The sequence below is a fragment of the Neoarius graeffei genome, chromosome 23 (assembly GCF_027579695.1).
Source record: "Neoarius graeffei isolate fNeoGra1 chromosome 23, fNeoGra1.pri, whole genome shotgun sequence".
NCBI classification, from domain to species: Eukaryota; Metazoa; Chordata; class Actinopteri; order Siluriformes; family Ariidae; genus Neoarius; species Neoarius graeffei.
In genome coordinates, this window is record NC_083591.1 from 50697155 (window position 1) to 50715839 (window position 18685).

Sequence of the window (18685 nt, forward strand, 5' to 3'; positions counted from 1 at the left end):
CTAAAGCTATTCTGTGCCTCGGCACGACAGCAAGATGGCACTTTCTACAGAAAAAACAACAACACTAAAGTCAATTTGTGCAGCAATCGATAGGTTTTTGAGAAGCGGAAATGATTTTATATCAAATTCTTCAAGTGCCATTCCACCATTGGATGTATTCTTTGGCATAAAATACAATATATTTTATGACCACATGACTAGACAGAGAAATCTTTTAGCTTCAAAATGATATATCAAACATAATTTTTTGACAACGACAAGTATATTAATTTTGCGACCAAAGTCACCTACCCTTTTAATTTCCGCGCGTGATGTCATCGGCAGGTTCCCCTTCTTGTGTACCACGTGACGTGTGACGTGGCACATATTATCAGCAATGGCGGATAGAACGCGATAAAAATAATACCAATAAATCTAGCTAATACCAATAAATCTAGCTAACTGAAAGATTAACTCAATTTTTCGCAATTTTTTTGGCCCCCATATACGAGGAGAAATGACTCTCTCACTTTGGGGGTTTCCTGGTCTAAAAATAGACCAACACGTGGTACACAAGAAGGGGAACCTGCCGATGACATCACGTTTCACTACCGCGCGGAAATTAAAAGGGTAGGTGACTTTGGTCGCAAAATTAATATACTTGTCAAAAAATTATATGTTTGATATATCATTTTGAAGCTAAAAGATTTCTCTGTCTAGTCATGTTGTCATAAAATATATTGTATTTTATGCCAAAGAATACATCCAATGGTGGAATGGCACTTTAATTTATCAAATTTGCAAAAAAAAAAAAAAGTAAAAATGCGCCGTTTCTCAAAATCCAGTGAATGTGGATAGAATAAAACAGTTATTCCAGTCAGTCAATCTCGTCGTACACGGATTATACAGTAGATGGCTATCAGCTCATGTACAACTTGATTTCGTGAAATAATTGTTAAATATCAGTATATCAAATGTCTGATGCTTTGGAAATTCACAAAGTACTAAATTTCACAAAGTGTTTACATTATTTACATGTAAAAGATTTCTTTCTGTTGAAAGTCTCCTGAATTAATTATGCAATAACAGAATAGAAATATCATTAATTATTCTATCCACATTCACTGGATATGAGCAATCGTGTGCTCTGATTGGCTACTCTACTGCTAGGATATCGGCTCATATACTGTGAGTAGAGAAAAACAAAATGGCGGAGCGTGTTGCTGAACCAACCGAGGACGAAATCAAAACTTGACTCGAAAACAAAACCACAAAAAAATACGGAATGAAAATATTTGATGGTAAGAACACATCTTTATTTAATTTTTTAAGAATTATTATTATTATTGCATTTTTCGCAAATTGTTCGTCATTCCGCCGGCTTGTTTACATTCGAAGCGGAAATTATTTTGTTGGACATTTTGTATAAAGTTTTTATTTCTCGAATCTGCAAAATTAAACATAAAAATGTTACGTTTCTCAAAATCCAGTGAATGTGGATAGAATAAAAGCAAACAGTTATTCCAGTCAGTCAATCTCGTCGTACGTGACTTATAGACAACTCGGTGCTATGCGCTTCACCGCTATCAGCTCATGTACGACTCGATTTCATGGAATAACTGTTAAATAGCCATCAATACATTTTTCCAGTCAAGTCAAGTTATACATCAGTAAATGGTGCATTAAAAAAAAAAAAAAATCTATTCTTAATTCAAAAAAAAAATTCCAGATTTTTCCATCACCGTTAAATACGGCACTAGTATTGTCCTGACACTTGGCTGCTAAACCTAAATACTACACAAACATCACGTTATCATGCGAATTCTTCATGCATCATGGCATTTGAGACGAAAGTGCAACTACAGAGAACAGAAAAGTGTGCAATTTTATTTGTAGATGTCACCGACACAGAAAATGCCCAAGCGTTAACTTCTGACCAAATCAAATACCAGAGGATTAACTGTAACTCTGTCGGAGCTGTGTGTGTAATGGTGTAGGATTTCAGTCCACAGGAGGTGATTTAACACTTGTTTAAGCCCTGAAGAGAAAAAAAAAAAAAATACCAGTTCAGTTCAAAGCAGTTACTCCAGAATGTCACTGAACATCTTTCTCTTCTTCGATTCTCTGGTCTGAAGCTCCATCCAGGCACCGCGTCTCTTCTGAAAGTGCATGAGGCCGAATTTTGCCCAGACGTGTCGCGCAAACTGATCCGAGCGCAGCCGAGTCTCACTGGGGACTGAGAGGAAACATGCACGTGGATTATTACAGTTTATTTGCTTAACTATAACGCATTACACATGGACATGATGCTCCTTTTTCTTTTATCTACTGAAAGCTTGGATTGCGTTGTAATATTGTAATATTAATCCTCATCGCGCCAGACATCTTTTTAAAAGGTTGAGACTGAGAAGAATTAAAGTAACAACGTGGAAAATGTGAGCAAAGGGAAAAAGTTTGGAAACGCTCATTTCATTTACTAAATGTAACAGGAACCTGCTCTGAGCCAGACGGAGCCAAAGTAGACAGACAAGTATGGAATAACACTTCGGGGCATGCTGTTCTAGGAAAACAAACAATGATGGACGTGGCCTGACGCAAAGCGTAATTAACAGTTATTCCACGAAATCGAGGTGTACATGAGCGGATTGGCTATAATCCGTGTACGACGAGATTGACTGGAATAACTGTTTTATTCTATCCACATCCACTGGATTTTGAGAAACGGAGCATTTTTATTTACAAAACGTCCGACAAAATCATTTCCGCTTAGAATGTAAACAAACCGCCGAAATGACAGGAGCAATTTATGAAAAATGCGATGATAATAATAATAATTCTTGGAAAATTAAAAACAGATACGCTCTTACCATGAAATATCTTCATTCCGTATTTTGCGGCGCCTTTTTTTGTTGTATTTTTCAGGGTTTTGTTTTCGAGTAGAGTTTTTATTTCATCCTTGGTCGGTTCAGCAACACGTGCCGCCATTTTGTTTTTCTCTACTCACGGTATATGAGCTGATATCCTAGTAGGACAGTAGCCAATCAGAGTGCACGATTGCTCATATCCAGTGAACGTGGATATATCTTAAAACGGCAAGTCATCTTATTACACAGCAATTTGCCAACAATTAGAATTCTGAATTCAAATTCAAAATTTCAAATTCTATTCAAACCCAACGCTCATCGTTTTTATCCGTTTAGAGTTACAATGTCTGGAAAAAAAAATTCTTGTTATCTATCTATACGTGTACACACAATTCAGTCTATAAGTAAGGAATAAAACACGACAGATGATTAAAGAGGGGCGGCACGGTGGTGTAGTGGTTAGCGCTGTCGCCTCACAGCAAGAAGGTCCTGGGTTCGAGCCCCGGGGCCGGCGAGGGCCCTTCTGTGCGGAGTTTGCATGTTCTCCCCGTGTCCGCATGGGTTTCCTCCGGGTGCTCCGGTTTCCCCCACAGTCCAAAGACATGCAGGTTAGGTTAACTGGTGACTCTAAATTGACCGTAGGTGTGAATGTGAGTGTGAATGGTTGTCTGTGTCTATGTGTCAGCCCTGTGATGACCTGGCGACTTGTCCAGGGTGTACCTCGCCTTTCGCCCATAGTCAGCTGGGATAGGCTCCAGCTTGCCTGCGACCCTGTAGAAGGATAAAGCGGCTAGAGATAATGAGATAATGATGAGATGATTAAAGAATGACGTTATGCTTTTTAACCATTTACTAGTTACATACCGTATAATGTTGTGGAACATCCATAAGTCAAGATACCATGTACTTATTGCCTGTGTTAAGTCGGGCCGGATGGGAAAACATTTGGTTCGAGGTCATGCCGTACAAATGACCAAGAGACAAATATTTTCCCGCTCGGCCCGACCTAGCTCAGTCAAAAAGCATTTTATCATATGACCTTTTTTTAACCAACGTACACAGTGGAACAACGGTGTGCGAAAATCTTACTGTCGTTATTGTCAAGGCGGCGTTGAAAACTTTGCAAAAAGGTGTCAGGTTCGTAGTCTAAATTTCCTTTTTTCTTCGCGTGTATATAGAAACTACATAGCAAGCTGTCGAGGTCCTTACAGTTCTGTCTCTTTCCTCCTTAACTTCAGTAAGAAATCTTTTGAAAACGTTCATGTCGTACTTAGTTTCTTTTACGGTGTTTTCTTGTTATTGTCCTTGTATAAACAAGTAAATTTCTTCGCTCGAAAGTACCCTTTTTTAAATTTTCTGCGACAATTTCAGCTTGTTCATTTCGGTCTGTGTGTGATAAATCTGGATAATAAAATTCACTTTCACTGTGCTCAGTTGTGTTGCTCATTTTTCAAAGCAACAATTCAGAGCAAAAAAAAAAAAACCAAGATCCACTGTGAGCTACTGCTCACTTACGTTTTCCTGCCGCTCTCGCTTATATCAGAACGCAAGCAATCGAAGGAATAGGACGCTTCTTATGAATGTTGACTTCAACAAATAATGAACCTTGAAACAAGTAAATAAAGAGCAGTGTCTCTCCCCAGGGATTTCAACTAGCATCCTGGTAAACTGTTATTTTGAAATAGCATTTTGCTTCTTGAAATAGCATCAAAATCCACGCTATATGTTTCATAAATACATTTGGTCGGTAAACAGGAAGTCGACATGCGACAGACCTGAAAACGATATACACGGTATAGAACCCAAAGCTGAAGCTTGGTACCAAATATCAAGTAGTTGTGATTTGTATTTGCTGAGAGAAGTGTTACGAACATTTTGTAAATCCACGCTATAATGCTTCATAAATACATTTAGTCGGTAAACAGGAAGTCGATGTGGGACAGACCTGAAAACGATATACACGGTATAGAACCCAAAGCTGAAGCTCAGTACCAAATATCAGGCAGTTGTGATTTGTAGTTGCTGAGAAAAAAGTGTTACGAACATTTTGTAAATCCATGCTATACGGTATGTTTCGTAAATACATTTAGTCGGTAAACAGGAAGTCGATGTGCGACAGACCTGAAAACGATATACACGGTATAGAACCCAAAGCTGAAGCTCAGTACCAAATATCAGGCAATTGTGATTTGTAGTTGCTGAGAAAAAAGTGTTACGAACATTTTGTAAATCCACGCTATACGGTATGTTTCGTAAATACATTTAGTCGGTAAACAGGAAGTCGATGTGCGACAGACCTGAAAACGATATACACGGTATAGAACCCAAAGCTGAAGCTCAGTACCAAATATCAAGTAGTTGTGATTTGTATTTGCTGAGAGAAGTGTTACGAACATTTTGTAAATCCACGCTATAATGCTTCATAAATACATTTAGTCGGTAAACAGGAAGTCGATGTGGGACAGACCTGAAAACGATATACACGGTATAGAACCCAAAGCTGAAGCTCAGTACCAAATATCAGGCAGTTGTGATTTGTAGTTGCTGAGAAAAAAGTGTTACGAACATTTTGTAAATCCACGCTATACGGTATGTTTCGTAAATACATTTAGTCGGTAAACAGGAAGTCGATGTGCGACAGACCTGAAAACGATATACACGGTATAGAACCCAAAGCTGAAGCTCAGTACCAAATATCAAGTAGTTGTGATTTGTATTTGCTGAGAGAAGTGTTACGAACATTTTGTAAATCCACGCTATAATGCTTCATAAATACATTTAGTCGGTAAACAGGAAGTCGATGTGGGACAGACCTGAAAACGATATACACGGTATAGAACCCAAAGCTGAAGCTCAGTACCAAATATCAAGTAGTTGTGATTTGTAGTTGCTGAGAAAAGTGTTACGAACTTTTTGTAAATCCACACTATATGTTTCGTAAATACATTTGGTCGGTAAACAGGAAGACGATGTGGGACAGACCTGAAAACGATATGCACGGTATAGAACCCAAAGCTGAAGCTCAGTACCAAATATCAAGTAGTTGTGATTTGTAGTTGCTGAGAGAAGTGTTACGAACATTTTGTAAATCCACGCTATAATGCTTCATAAATACATTTAGTCGGTAAACAGGAAGTCGATGTGGGACAGACCTGAAAATGGTATAAATGGTATAGAACTCCAAGCAGCTATGATCTGTGGTTGCTGAGAGAAAGGGCGTTTTGGATGGATGGAGGTAAACCAGTATACCCCCACTCCGAAGGATATTAATATATTTCATTATTAATATAATGAAAACAGCAGAAGCGAGGGAAACGGGTCCAGGGCCACATACAGCGTTTTTCGGACCGGATTCAAAAATCTGTATCTGCCCAGTCACGTAATTTTTCCCAATGGTTTTATTAAGAGCGTGCGTGGGGTCTGTACAGGTCACATGATAATTCTTGTGATCACTTGCATTATACAGGGATCCCAGCAGTAACTGAAAAAAATAGAGGAATGTAAGAAACTATCAGCAGGGGTCAAGGGCACTGCAAGCCCCCTGAAGCTGTTGAGATTTTAACATTTAAAGATGCTATAGAACACATTTTTTACATAGATTTAACATAGAAAAGCAACAGAATTTAACAATAATGTGTCTCTATTTGATGCCATATTTTGTAATCAATGACACAAGTGGCAAAAAAAAAATTGTTATTTATAAAAATTAGATGAAAATGTAGCTTTGAAGAATATGAAGAATAATAAAATAATATTTTATGGACGATATCTTTTTTCCACGACATATTGAATTAAGTTCAACGCATTAGAAACAAAAGCACGAACGGAGTTAAAACACATTTTCTAGCAAATGGGCGCAGCCATATCGTTTTCTCGTTCTATCGCGTACAGTCTCGCGGTATTTACATCAATTTAACTTCCGAGTGTTCCCGAATGTCAACGAGAACAAACGAAGCTGACAAAAACATCGCTAAACAAGCAAACCAAATCAGAACGTATTCTGCTGGTCATTTTACTTAAACAAACATATTTTAACGGATATACAAGAGATTTAAAAAAAAAAACTACCACTTTGGCTAGAAAAATAGCGGAATTCCGCTAAATAGCGGACGTCTGGGATCCCTGATTATAGCAGCTATAAACAGTTCTTCCCTTACCATACTGTCTTTTTCTCTCTCGCTTGAATTAAGACCAAAAAAATTTAAAATAAAAAAAAGGTTTCTTGTCTGTAGCTGAACAGTGCGCTCTCTAATGAAAACCAACACATTTCTGGCTGTCTGTACAACCTCTAAAATCTTGTTAACACTCCATGCTGCGTTTAGGATTATGCACCTGGTCAAAAGTGTGAAATGAAATGAAGTGAAGTGAAGTGAGTCTCATGGAGAGGTTTATCCACATTCCTTTATCTCCGTCTTTTCATTGGAAAAACGGAGTTAGTGTTGAACATGTGAAAGAGCACAGCCAATCACGTTCCCATACGCGTATACAGGCCATGTACACACCGGTTTACCAGCAGGAAGAGGATGGGTGAGTGGAGAGATTTGCATATTCATATAATCTGGTGAAAGAAACAGAAAATGCAGTGCAACTGCCAGCATGTTACTCTCTTCAGGCTCCGTCACGAAACTTCAAGCTTTCCCAAATCGCTAGGATTGAAATAATTGTTACTACATTTTAATATAAGCTGGACTGCCTTTCAGATTTTTCAAGTGTAGGTCATAAAAAGAAGGGATTTTCCCCCCCGACACCCAATTATTATTTCTGTTTAGTGGACCGAAAGCCACTGAATCCGAATCACAGACTTCCAATTTTATTAGTTTTTAAATAGAACAATTAATAAATTTAAGGCGACGTGGCTGTAAATTCTCCGCTATTTTTTCCTGTGTCACCATGACACAATACAAGATACTACGTCATGCATGACGTGGTGGGGGATTTCCCCGTTCACGCAAGGCATTGTGGGATACAAATTTGAAACAGGAGAGAAAAATGGAGGATGCGAGTGTGCGAATAAAACATGAAAGACCGACTACAGTAACGGAAAGAAAGCGAGATGAAAAAGACATATATATTATTTACCAGCTGGGAGGTCCGTATCGTGAAATACCGTGACCGAGGTAACTTGAAAGTACTGAGCGAGGCCCTCTGGGCCGAGGTCAGTATTCAAGGCCGAGGTGACGGTATTTCACCATACGGGCCGACCTTAAGCTGGTAAATAATAGATTTATTTTTTTCTTTCCCAAATTCTAACAGAAAACGAGAGCGCCCGAAAGGGAAAACCGAGCCGAGCCGCCATTTTGAATCCTCATTCACGGCTGTAATGCAAATGGCTTCCTCCTCGGTATACAAGTGCACTTCCATGGCAGGAAAAAACTACATTTTGCCGCCTATGTAGTCCCCTATTTATACAAAATTGAGTCATTCAGGATTCAGCCATGTTTTTGCTCGGCGTTAGCAACAGTTACAGGTTTTTAGCTTTCTCCTGAAATGTTTTCTTTTATTTCTTCTTCCTCAGGGTAGTAAAACTCGCTTTCGCTGTGAACACTGTCGTTATCGTTATCCATGATGCAAAATTAATGCTAATCTCGTGAGAAATGCGAATATAAATGTTGACAAAAAATGCTACTATGTTGTTTGTTGTTGTGAACGAGCGAGTCGCCAGAGGTCCGTAACCGGGGTCTGTATCGCAGGATCCGGACCCGCTCACCAGCCAATCAGAGTGCAGGATTTGATGCAAACCAGACCGCGAAAAAAATAAGTTATGTTATATACGAAGGAAAGAAAACGCAGGACCAAACTAATAAATATCGGCGCTCAGCGAGCACCTCGGTGTGATCAGCTGTTCGTTTAGCGACAGTGATGTAACTCTCAGTGCACGCTCACTTAAGCCTAGGTCACAACCGGACGTACTATTTTTTGGCCGTGCAATTTTTGGCGTTTCCCCAAATCGCTGCGTTTTTTTTGTTCGTGGAGAAAGACGCACATTGGCCGTAAGTTTGTCTTGCACCCTGAAAAAAAACGTAAGCGCCCGTAGAGTTTGTTTGACATGACAAAGAACCTCTGCGGCCGGTCAGCGGCCAGTCTACGGCTCGAAAATCAGCACGTCACACGCGCGCCCTCCGTGCGTTTCTTGCGTTTTTTGCACGTAGACCGGCCGTAGGAGCACGTACGGCCGGTTGTGACCGAGGCTTTATAGGTAAACCTGCGCATGCGCACACACACACGGACTTCCTCTGTCTGCTTGACTGTGTGAAGTGAGCGAGCGATTTCATGCACATTATTTGCTTAAATCCCCTCAAATTAAAGAACTTCCCAGCCACAGAATAGCCTGATATTTTGTAAGATGTTACAGAAATAAACAAAATCCCAATGACCACATCTCAAAGGGAACTAAATCTCACCGATTTTATGAAATCGAAAGGCCGCCTAGCTTTAAATTTTCATTTTAATAATCTGGGTCTCGGGCATAATATACATTCTTCTAGTGTATCTTCGTGTGCGGTTTTTCTTTGTTTCCCAGTGGCCCATGATAACGTTCTGAAACTTTGTACACTTTCTGAAAAAATGTTATTGTGACTCAAAGTATGAATTTTGCAGAAAAAAAAAAAAAAAGATGAGGTTTACGTGCAGGAGCATTTTCATGTGCATGATCCTGTCTTGTTTTATAAAACTCAATCTGGAAAAAATCAGGCTCTTCAAAACAAATTTCAGGTGATTTTAGCTGCCTATCCATGGCAGATCTGATATTTACCAATTATAACATTATACATAACTGTAGAAAGTCAAGTGGTGACCGGAACATGTGCAATTAGCTAAAATCTCATCGCGATCTTTGCTTAGCTCACCCAGCTGCTCTGCAATGCTCTGCCTCTGACTGATGGTGGCGCTGCCCCACACGGCCTCCAACAGACGGCTGCCGTATTTGTTGCAGGCCAGCTGGGTATAGATTCCCTGCGTAAGTGAGACACAAATGACAAGAGTTTTAAATCAGTGACAACCCTGTGGTGCTCATGTGGCGAGTCCCTGCTCTTTTCTGCGCTGTCTCACCTCAAACTTCCTCAGGATCTTTCCCTTGCCTTTGTCACTGGAGAGCGTGATGAGGGCCTGGAGGGCATGGCTGCCCGTCTGCTCCGTGCCCAGGCTCAGCAGCTCGGCTGAGCTCAGGCTGTGCAGGCTGTTCATCAGGATGGAGCGGTCTTTAAAGCGCGCCAGTGCTTGGACCAGGCGCGAGCCGTGGTAGCAGATCGAAAGGGGGCGCTGCGGAGGAGAAACACTGTCCTATCACACCATCCTAATCTCAAGGCCAGTGGCTGAAAAACAGGTGCGTGTCTGCAAACATGCTGTTCCAGCAACATGGTGCTTCAGCAAAACACAGGCAACAATTACAATCGACTCAAATCTGTGAACGGAGATGATGGGAGTCTGGACACCAGAAAGAATGTTCTTCTAAAAATAACATGGCCGACAACACAACGAGGAGTGCCGACAGAGGAATATAATCAACTTCCCGCATTGCTGACGAGCCGTTTTATTCCTTGACGCATTTACATCATCATTTCAATTCATTCATTAAATGATGGATTTTTTATCCATTTATAGTCACAGTTGTTCCCTCAAACAGCCTCTTTTTTCTCTCTCATGAAGTTTAAAAAAAAAAGGCAGCTCATCATGTTATACAGAGGAGGAAAAAAAATACAGGAAGTACAAATCCCTCCATGTTGAAAACCTAATTCTAGCTTTATCATTGACATTGGAGACTCCTTCCATGAAAATAAAATAAACTTCTCCGCAGAGAAAACATTTCTGGCGCGATCTCGATCCTCAGACAGACATCATGTCCAAGCTGTTGTTTTTCACTGGTTAAAAATGTTCAACACAAATATGCACTATTATTCTATCCACATTCACTGGATATGAGCAATCGCACGCTCTGATTGGCTACTCTACTACTAGGATATCAGCTCATATACCATGAGTAGAGAAAAACAAAATGGCGGAGCGTGCTGCTGAACCAGAGGACGAAATAAAAACTCTACTCAAAAACAAAACCCCCCAAAAAACAAAAAAAAGAATAAAAATATTTGATAGCAAGAATGTATCTTTTTTAATTTTTCAAAGAATTATTATTATCATCACATTTTCCACAAATTGCTGCTGTCATTTCGTCGGTTTGTTTACATTCGAAGCGGATATGATTTTGTCGGACGTTTTGTATGAAAGTTTTTATTTACTGAATTTGCAAAAAATAAAAATGCTCCGTCTCTCAAAATCCAGTGAATGTGGATAGAATAAAACCGTTATTCCATCTCGTTGTACACGGCTTATAGCCGACTGCTCATGTACGACTCGATTTTGTGGAATAACTTAAATATAAACTACCGTTCAAAAGTTTGGGGTCACTTTGAAATGTCTTTATTTTTGAAAGAAAAGCACTGTTCTTTTCTTAAAGATCTTTTTTGGGGGCTTTTTTCACTTTTATTGGATAGGACAGTGTAGAGACAGGAAATGAGCGGGAGAGAGAGCCGGGGAGGGATCGGGAAATGACCTCGGGCTGGAATCGAACCCGGGTCCCCGGATTTATGGTATGGCGCCTTATCCACCTGAGCCACAACGCCCCCAGCACTGTTCTTTTCAATGAAGATCACTTTAAACTAATCAGAAATACACTGTATACATTGCTAATGTGGTAAATGACTATTCTAGCTGCAAATGTCTGGGTTTTGGTGCAATATCTCCATAGGTGTATAGAGGCCCATTTCCAGCAACTATCACTCCAGTGTTCTAATGGTACAATGTGTTTGCTCATTGCCTCAGAAGGCTAATGGATGATTAGAAAACCCTTGTACAATCATGTTAGCACAGCTGAAAACAGTTGAGCTCTTTAGAGAAGCTATAAAACTGACCTTCCTTTGAGCAGATTGAGTTTCTGGAGCATCACATTTGTGGGGTCGATTAAATGCTCAAAATGGCCAGAAAAATGTCTCGACTATATTTTCTATTCATTTTACAACTTATGGTGGTAAATAAAAGTGTGACTTTTCATGGAAAACACAAAATTCTCTGGGTGACCCCAAACTTTTGAACGGTAGTGTACTTTTGTTCAACAAGTACAGTAGATTTTCCAAGTAGAGTAAAAAATGATCAGAAAATCTTACATGAAATATAAAACTTTACTCGGGTAATTCGTCCAATCCCAATTCCAAAAAAGTTGGGACGCTGTGTAAACTGTAAATAAAACCAGAATGTGAAGATTTGCAAATCATGGAAACCCTGATGAAATCATATTTCACTGAAAATAGTATAAAGACAACATATTAAATGTTGAAACTGAATTTTTTTTTTTTTTAAATATATGCTCATTTTGAATTTGATGTCAGCAACACGTTTCAGAAAAGTTGGGGCAGGGGCAACAAAAGACTGAAAAAGTTGTGTAATGCGGAAAAAACAAACAAACAACTAATTTGGTTAATTGACAACAGGGCAGTAACATGATTGGGTATAAAAGAGCATCCCAGACAGGCGGAGTCTCTCAGAAGTAAAGACGGGGAGGGGTTCAGCACTCTGTGAAAGACTGCTTGGGTGAACAAACAGTGCAACAATTTAAGAATAACGTTCCTCAATGTACAACTGCAAAGAATTTGGGGATCACATCATCTATGGTCCATAATATCATTAAAAGATTCAGAGAATCTGGAGAAATCTCTGTATGCGAGAAACAAGGCTGAAAACTGACGCTGGATATCTGTGATCTTCAGTGCAATTCAGGTTGTACTTACTATTCAGGAAATTCAGTCTTGAATCTAAATATGTTCTTCTCATTCGATGATTTATTTCTGTATGCATCGTGCTGACTGAAGTCTTATAAATCAAAACCATGCTTGCTTTCAGAACGGTTTCCTGGACGTGAACTCACACTTTTGGACCCGACTGCACCTACAGTCACAGACTTTTTTTGATCCGGCGCTTGACATTTGTGTCAGGTTCTTAATGAAAGCCGTTTGAGGTGTGTGAAGTGTGCGGTACCTGAGGAACAGCGTTGCCCTCTGCTGCCTCTGTGTTGAAGTACACCTCATACGTCAGGATGGACAGGAAGAGACGGAGAGAGGAGAGGAGCCGTGTGGAGGGCTCACTGCAGTGAAAAGCCTGCCAGGAAATACAGATAAAGTGCATATCACAGGTAAATTCAGGAGTAAGATCAATGTAATTCTCCTATTTTATATTAAACTTTGGTCAAATATCTGTCACATTCCGCATTCTCTGCAATTTTTTTTACCTTGCGCAATACCAGAAAAATTCAGTTGAAATCAAGCCATTTGAGGCGAATTGGCCCGCCTCTGAAAAAACTTGGCATTTGAATTTCCCGGCAAACGTTGATTTTCATGACGTCGCGTGCGGGACGCCTCCCTCTGAATCCTTCATCAGCGCTGGTTTGTTTATGAGAAAACGACCTGATGGTTTTCTGCAAATTTCTTCAACGTTATCGCGTTGAAGACTTTTTAAGACTTGTGTGAAAATCTGATGGTGTTTTAGGTCATATTTATGCAGAAATATAGAAAATTCGAAAGGGTTCACAAACTTTCAAGCACCACTGTGTACACACACTATTTTAATTTTAAAAAATAAGCTAATTTAAAATTCTACTTGAGACAAATAAAACCAACGATATTATTTACATATCTATAAGGTTTAAATTTTTAAAACAATTAAAAAATATAATTTTAAAGCTGGCGGCACGGTGGTGTAATGGTTAGCGCTGTCGCCTCACAGCAAGAAGGTCCGGGTTCGAGCCCCGTGGCCGGCGGGGGCCTTTCTGTGTGGAGTTTGCATGTTCTCCCCGTGTCCACGTGGGTTTCCTCCGGGTGCTCCGGTTTCCCCCACAGTCCAAAGACATGCAGGTTAGGTTAACTGGTGACTCTAAATTGACCGTAGGTGTGAATGTGAGTGTGAATGGTTGTCTGTGTCTATGTGTCAGCCCTGTGATGACCTGGTGACTTGTCCAGGGTGTACCCCGCCTTTCGCCCGTAGTCAGCTGGGATAGGCTCCAGCTTGCCTGCGACCCTGTAGGACAGGATGAAGCGGCTAGAGATAATGAGATGAGATGAATTTTAAAGCTATACTAAATGATTCGCCTGAAATTGCGCTTTCGTGGAAAAAGGTCATTTTACAACGGGGGGGGGGGGATGACAACGACGACACGTTTACTGAATATGTAAATTGGGAACACCCTCAAGCCACCTGATGCCCCACCCCCTTCACTGTGTATTAAACCATGATAGGCTGTTATATTTTATGATGCTATAAAATGCACATATACATGTTGAATATAAAATCAGATTTTTCACTTTTATATTAAAAAAATTTTCTTTTTAATTATATGCACTAAAATAAATTTCACTGAAAAAATTGTAGTCATAAAACCATGTATTTTAAAGTTTACGCTGGAAGTAAAATAAATAGCAAAAAAATACATAAGATACTGGGCCACTGGGGTTGCACAAGCCTGTGCGTACTTGGTGAGCGTCCCAAGCCCGGATAAATTGGGGAGGGCTGCGTCAGGAAGGGCATCCGATGTAAAAACCTATGCAGATCATGATGATCCGCTGTGGCGACCCTTAACGGGAGCAGACGAAAGAAGACGACGACGACGACGATACGCCAGTAATAAAATGCAAACTTCTGAATAGCCTTAAAGTGTGTATTCAGTGAAGGCTTCTGCAGAGACGCAGTAACCAAGTTTCACCTCTAGGAGGTGGCGCAGTATGTCAGCCTGCTTCTCCTCTCTGTGTACGCAGCTCTCCACCACCTGCACTATGATCCCCATGTGCCCCGCCGCCAGGATCGCCTCCAACCCAGGCATCAACTCGTCAAATATCTTCAGAAACTGAGAGAGAAACAGACAGAGGTTCGGAGAGCACTGAAGGACATCAAAAGAGAATCGATCATAAAGATAATGCTGTTTTATCACACTGATGTGCTTTGTGTAGAAATCTGAAATTACACACCACTTTACAATGGACTGATGCTGCGATCAAGGACTGGATGGGGTAGTTTGCAAACGGATGAAGTGCCAGAGGCACGAGCTGGTCCTTCAGGTGGTTCTTGTAGGTATCTCGAATCAGAGCTTTATGGGAGACCTGAAACATGGTCTGGATGAGCCGACTGCATAACTGGTCCTTCAGAAAGACCAAAAGGGGGCTGTAAAGAGAGAGAAAGACCGTGGAAAAACCGAAGCAGAACATTACAGGACAATGTTAAGATTCCATACCTCCCATCCATCCATTTATTCATGTCATATCCACCTGTCCGTCCATCCATCAGTAGTCTCATCTCTCCTCCTAAATACCATCCATCTGTAAGTAATGTCCATCCACCTATCCCATCAATCCCTTATGTTCTTAACATGTCATGTCCCATATTGCTCCATCCATCCATCCATCCATCCATCCATCCATCCAATATGTCCCACCCATCCACCATATGATCAAATGATCAAGCCATCCATTCATCCACCTATTCCATATGTCCCATCCATCCACCTATTCCATGTCACATGCATCCATCTACCTCTCATATGTTCTGTCCATCCATCCCATATGATCAATCCATCCATTTATCCACCCATCCCATATGTTCCGTCCATCCATCCAAATGTCACAACCATCCCATGTTCCATCCATCCACCTATTCCATGTCACATGCACCCATTTACCTCTCATATGTTCTGTCCATCCATCCAATATGATCAATCCATCCATTCATCTACCTATTCCATCCACCTATCCCATATGTTCCGTCCGTCCGTCCATCCATCCATCCATCCCATATGATCAACTGATCGAGCCAACCATCCATCCACCTATTCCATATGTTCCATCCATCCATCCATCCATCCATCCACCTATTCCATATGATCAACTGATCAATCCATCCATTCATCTACCTATTCCATATGTTCCGTCCATCCATCCATCCAATATGATCAACTGATCAGGCCATCCATCCATCCACCTATTCCATATGTCCCATCCATCCATCCCATCCGTCCCATCCATCCACCTATTCCATATGTCCCATCCATCCATCCATCCATCCCATTTGTCCCATCCATCCATCTATTCTATATGTCTCATCCATCCATCCTTACCTGACTCCAGGAGCTGAACTCATAGATGTCAGGTATCCCATGATGCCCTTATTTAGCTTTTTGCACAGAATGGGTCTCTTCCTGTGGCAGATACTCAATAAAGTCTGGAGCACGGTGCTGGCAGTGGGATTGGTAACACAGACTGTGATGGCGAGAAAAGAACAGAAAACCCATGACTGCAAGATCTTATTTTCATTCTGTTTACTTTCTTTAAAAAAAAAGTTGTAAATATCAGGATTATGAACTCATTTTGTAACATTTTGACTCAGAATGTAGGGTCACTTTCATTCATCATCATGTTTCTTTAAAATAATTTCTATTGCACTTACCATTAACATTTTCCATCAGAGACTCTGAAAGGTACTTGAGCTCCCACCAGAATGATGTTGGTGCTTCAAAGTCTGTCAGCTCAGGTTCTGCTTTCTTTGGCTTCTTAGCTACAAGAGAAAAAAAAAACATATACATTCTTCTATCTTCCATTACATTACATTCCGGGTATTTAGCAGACGCTCTTATCCAGAGTGACGTACAACATACCCAGAGCAGCCTGGGGAGACCGGGGTCAGGGGGCTGGCTCAAGGGCACTTCAGCCATTCCTGCTGGTCCAGGGAATTGAACCAGTGACCTTTTGGTCCCAAAGCTGCTTCTCTAACCATTAGGCCACATCTTCCCTAACAATTTTGCATTGCTAATTTTATTTATTTATTTTTTAAGATCAGCGTTCTTTCTGAATAACAGCTAATTCACCATCACTGATGCAATAATAGCATATGACTGACCTTTTATACAAATCTGACCTTGGCGTTGGTACATAGCCAGTACCAAGGTACTGAACATTTCCTTTTGTTTGAAATTTGAATAGTTTTAAAATTTTGCTTATTTCCAGTTTTAGTTAATAATAATATTTCTAATGGTCTCAGATTTTTGGACCCCACTGTATCTCTAATAAAAAAAAAAGTGCAACATTAAATATTAAAACTAATGCTTAGCTACTGTATGATCAATTTTACAGATATAACATTTACACTATAATGATAATTGTATGCGAGAGGCTCCGTTCTCCCACCTGGACTTGCATCAGACTGCTCTTGAACCGAACATCCCGCAAGCACGTGTACAAGCGTTCGAAGCACATGAGATCCATGAGGGTTTTTAATGAACTCTACAATATTCTCTCTCACTACTCGACACAGAGTGAGCACCTGATCCTCGAGCGTCCCACAGCTCTCAGGCTCTGGTTCTTCTTGTTCATTTCCAGAGCTGCTCTTCTCTTCAGAGGCGCCGTCTTCTACAGGGAAACACAAACTCCTTCAGCCTGATCTTGCTAAACATGATAGCGATTAATCAATGCAGTATCATCGCTCGCTCGTACTACCCCGATTCCAAAAAAGTTGGGACAAAGGACAAATTGTAAATAAAAACGGAATGCAATAATTTACAAATCTCAAAAACTGATCTTGTATTCACAGCAGAACATAGACAACATATCAAATGTCGAAAGTGAGACATTTTGAAATTTCATGACAGCAACACATCTCAAAAAAGTTGGGACAGGGGCAATAAGAGACTGGAAAAGTTAAAGGTACAAAAAAGGAATAGCTGGAGGACCAAATTGCAACTCATTAGGTCAATTGGCAATAGGTCATTAACATGACTGGGTATAAAAAGAGCATCTTGGAGTGGCAGCGGCTCTCAGAAGTAAAGATGGGAAGAGGATCACCAATCCCCCTAATTCTGCACCGACGAATGGTGGAGCAATATCAGAAAGGAGTTCGACAGTGTAAAATTGCAAAGAGTTTGAACATATCATCATCTACAGTGCATAATATCATCAAAAGATTCAGAGAATCTGGAAGAATCTCTGTGCGTAAGGGTCAAGGCCGGAAAACCATACTGGGTGCCTGTGATCTTCGGGCCCTTAGACGGCACTGCATCACATACAGGCATGCTTCTGTATTGGAAATCACAAAATGGGCTCAGGAATATTTCCAGAGAACATTATCTGTGAACACAATTCACCGTGCCATCCGCCGTTGCCAGCTAAAACTCTATAGTTCAAAGAAGAAGCCGTATCTAAACATGATCCAGAAGCGCAGACGTCTTCTCTGGGCCAAGGCTCATTTAAAATGGACTGTGGCAAAGTGGAAAACTGTTCTGTGGTCAGACGAGTCAAAATTTGAAGTTCTTTATGGAAATCAGGGACGCCGTGTCATTCGGACTAAAGAGGAGAAGGACGACTCAAGTTGTTATCAGCGCTCAGTTCAGAAGCCTGCATCTCTGATGGTATGGGGTTGCATTAGTGCGTGTGGCATGGGCAGCTTACACATCTGGAAAGACACCATCAATGCTGAAAGGTATATCCAGGTTCTAGAGCAACATATGCTCCCATCCAGACGACGTCTCTTTCAGGGAAGACCTTGCATTTTCCAACATGACAATGCCAAACCACATACTGCATCAATTACAGCATCATGGCTGCGTAGAAGAAGGGTCCGGGTACTGAACTGGCCAGCCTGCAGTCCAGATCTTTCACCCATAGAAAACATTTGGCGCATCATAAAACGGAAGATACGACAAAAAAGACCTAAGACAGTTGAGCAACTAGAATCCTACATTAGACAAGAATGGGTTAACATTCCTATCCCTAAACTTGAGCAACTTGTCTCCTCAGTCCCCAGACGTTTACAGACTGTTGTAA

General features: G+C 40.7%; 1 protein-coding gene across 3 annotated transcripts in view; it reads right to left on the reverse strand.

Moving 5' to 3' along the window:
• Window positions 1-18685, reverse strand: part of LOC132871824 (nucleolar protein 9) — a 52585-nt gene that overhangs the window by 29134 nt on the left and 4766 nt on the right. For 2 of the 3 annotated variants that reach the window (XM_060906355.1, XM_060906356.1), the window contains 9 exons: window positions 17054-17275; window positions 16317-16424; window positions 15988-16129; window positions 14846-15038; window positions 14584-14724; window positions 12867-12986; window positions 9891-10100; window positions 9689-9794; window positions 1847-2215 (listed from right to left, as the gene is read on the reverse strand). In XM_060906355.1, coding sequence (XP_060762338.1) covers window positions 2061-2215; window positions 9689-9794; window positions 9891-10100; window positions 12867-12986; window positions 14584-14724; window positions 14846-15038; window positions 15988-16129; window positions 16317-16424; window positions 17054-17275 — 1397 coding nt within the window. In that variant the 3' untranslated portion in view covers window positions 1847-2060. Of the gene's footprint in view, window positions 1-1846; window positions 2216-9688; window positions 9795-9890; window positions 10101-12866; window positions 12987-14583; window positions 14725-14845; window positions 15039-15987; window positions 16130-16316; window positions 16425-17053; window positions 17276-18685 lie in introns of those variants that run through there. The other variant, XM_060906357.1, reaches the window with a different exon arrangement.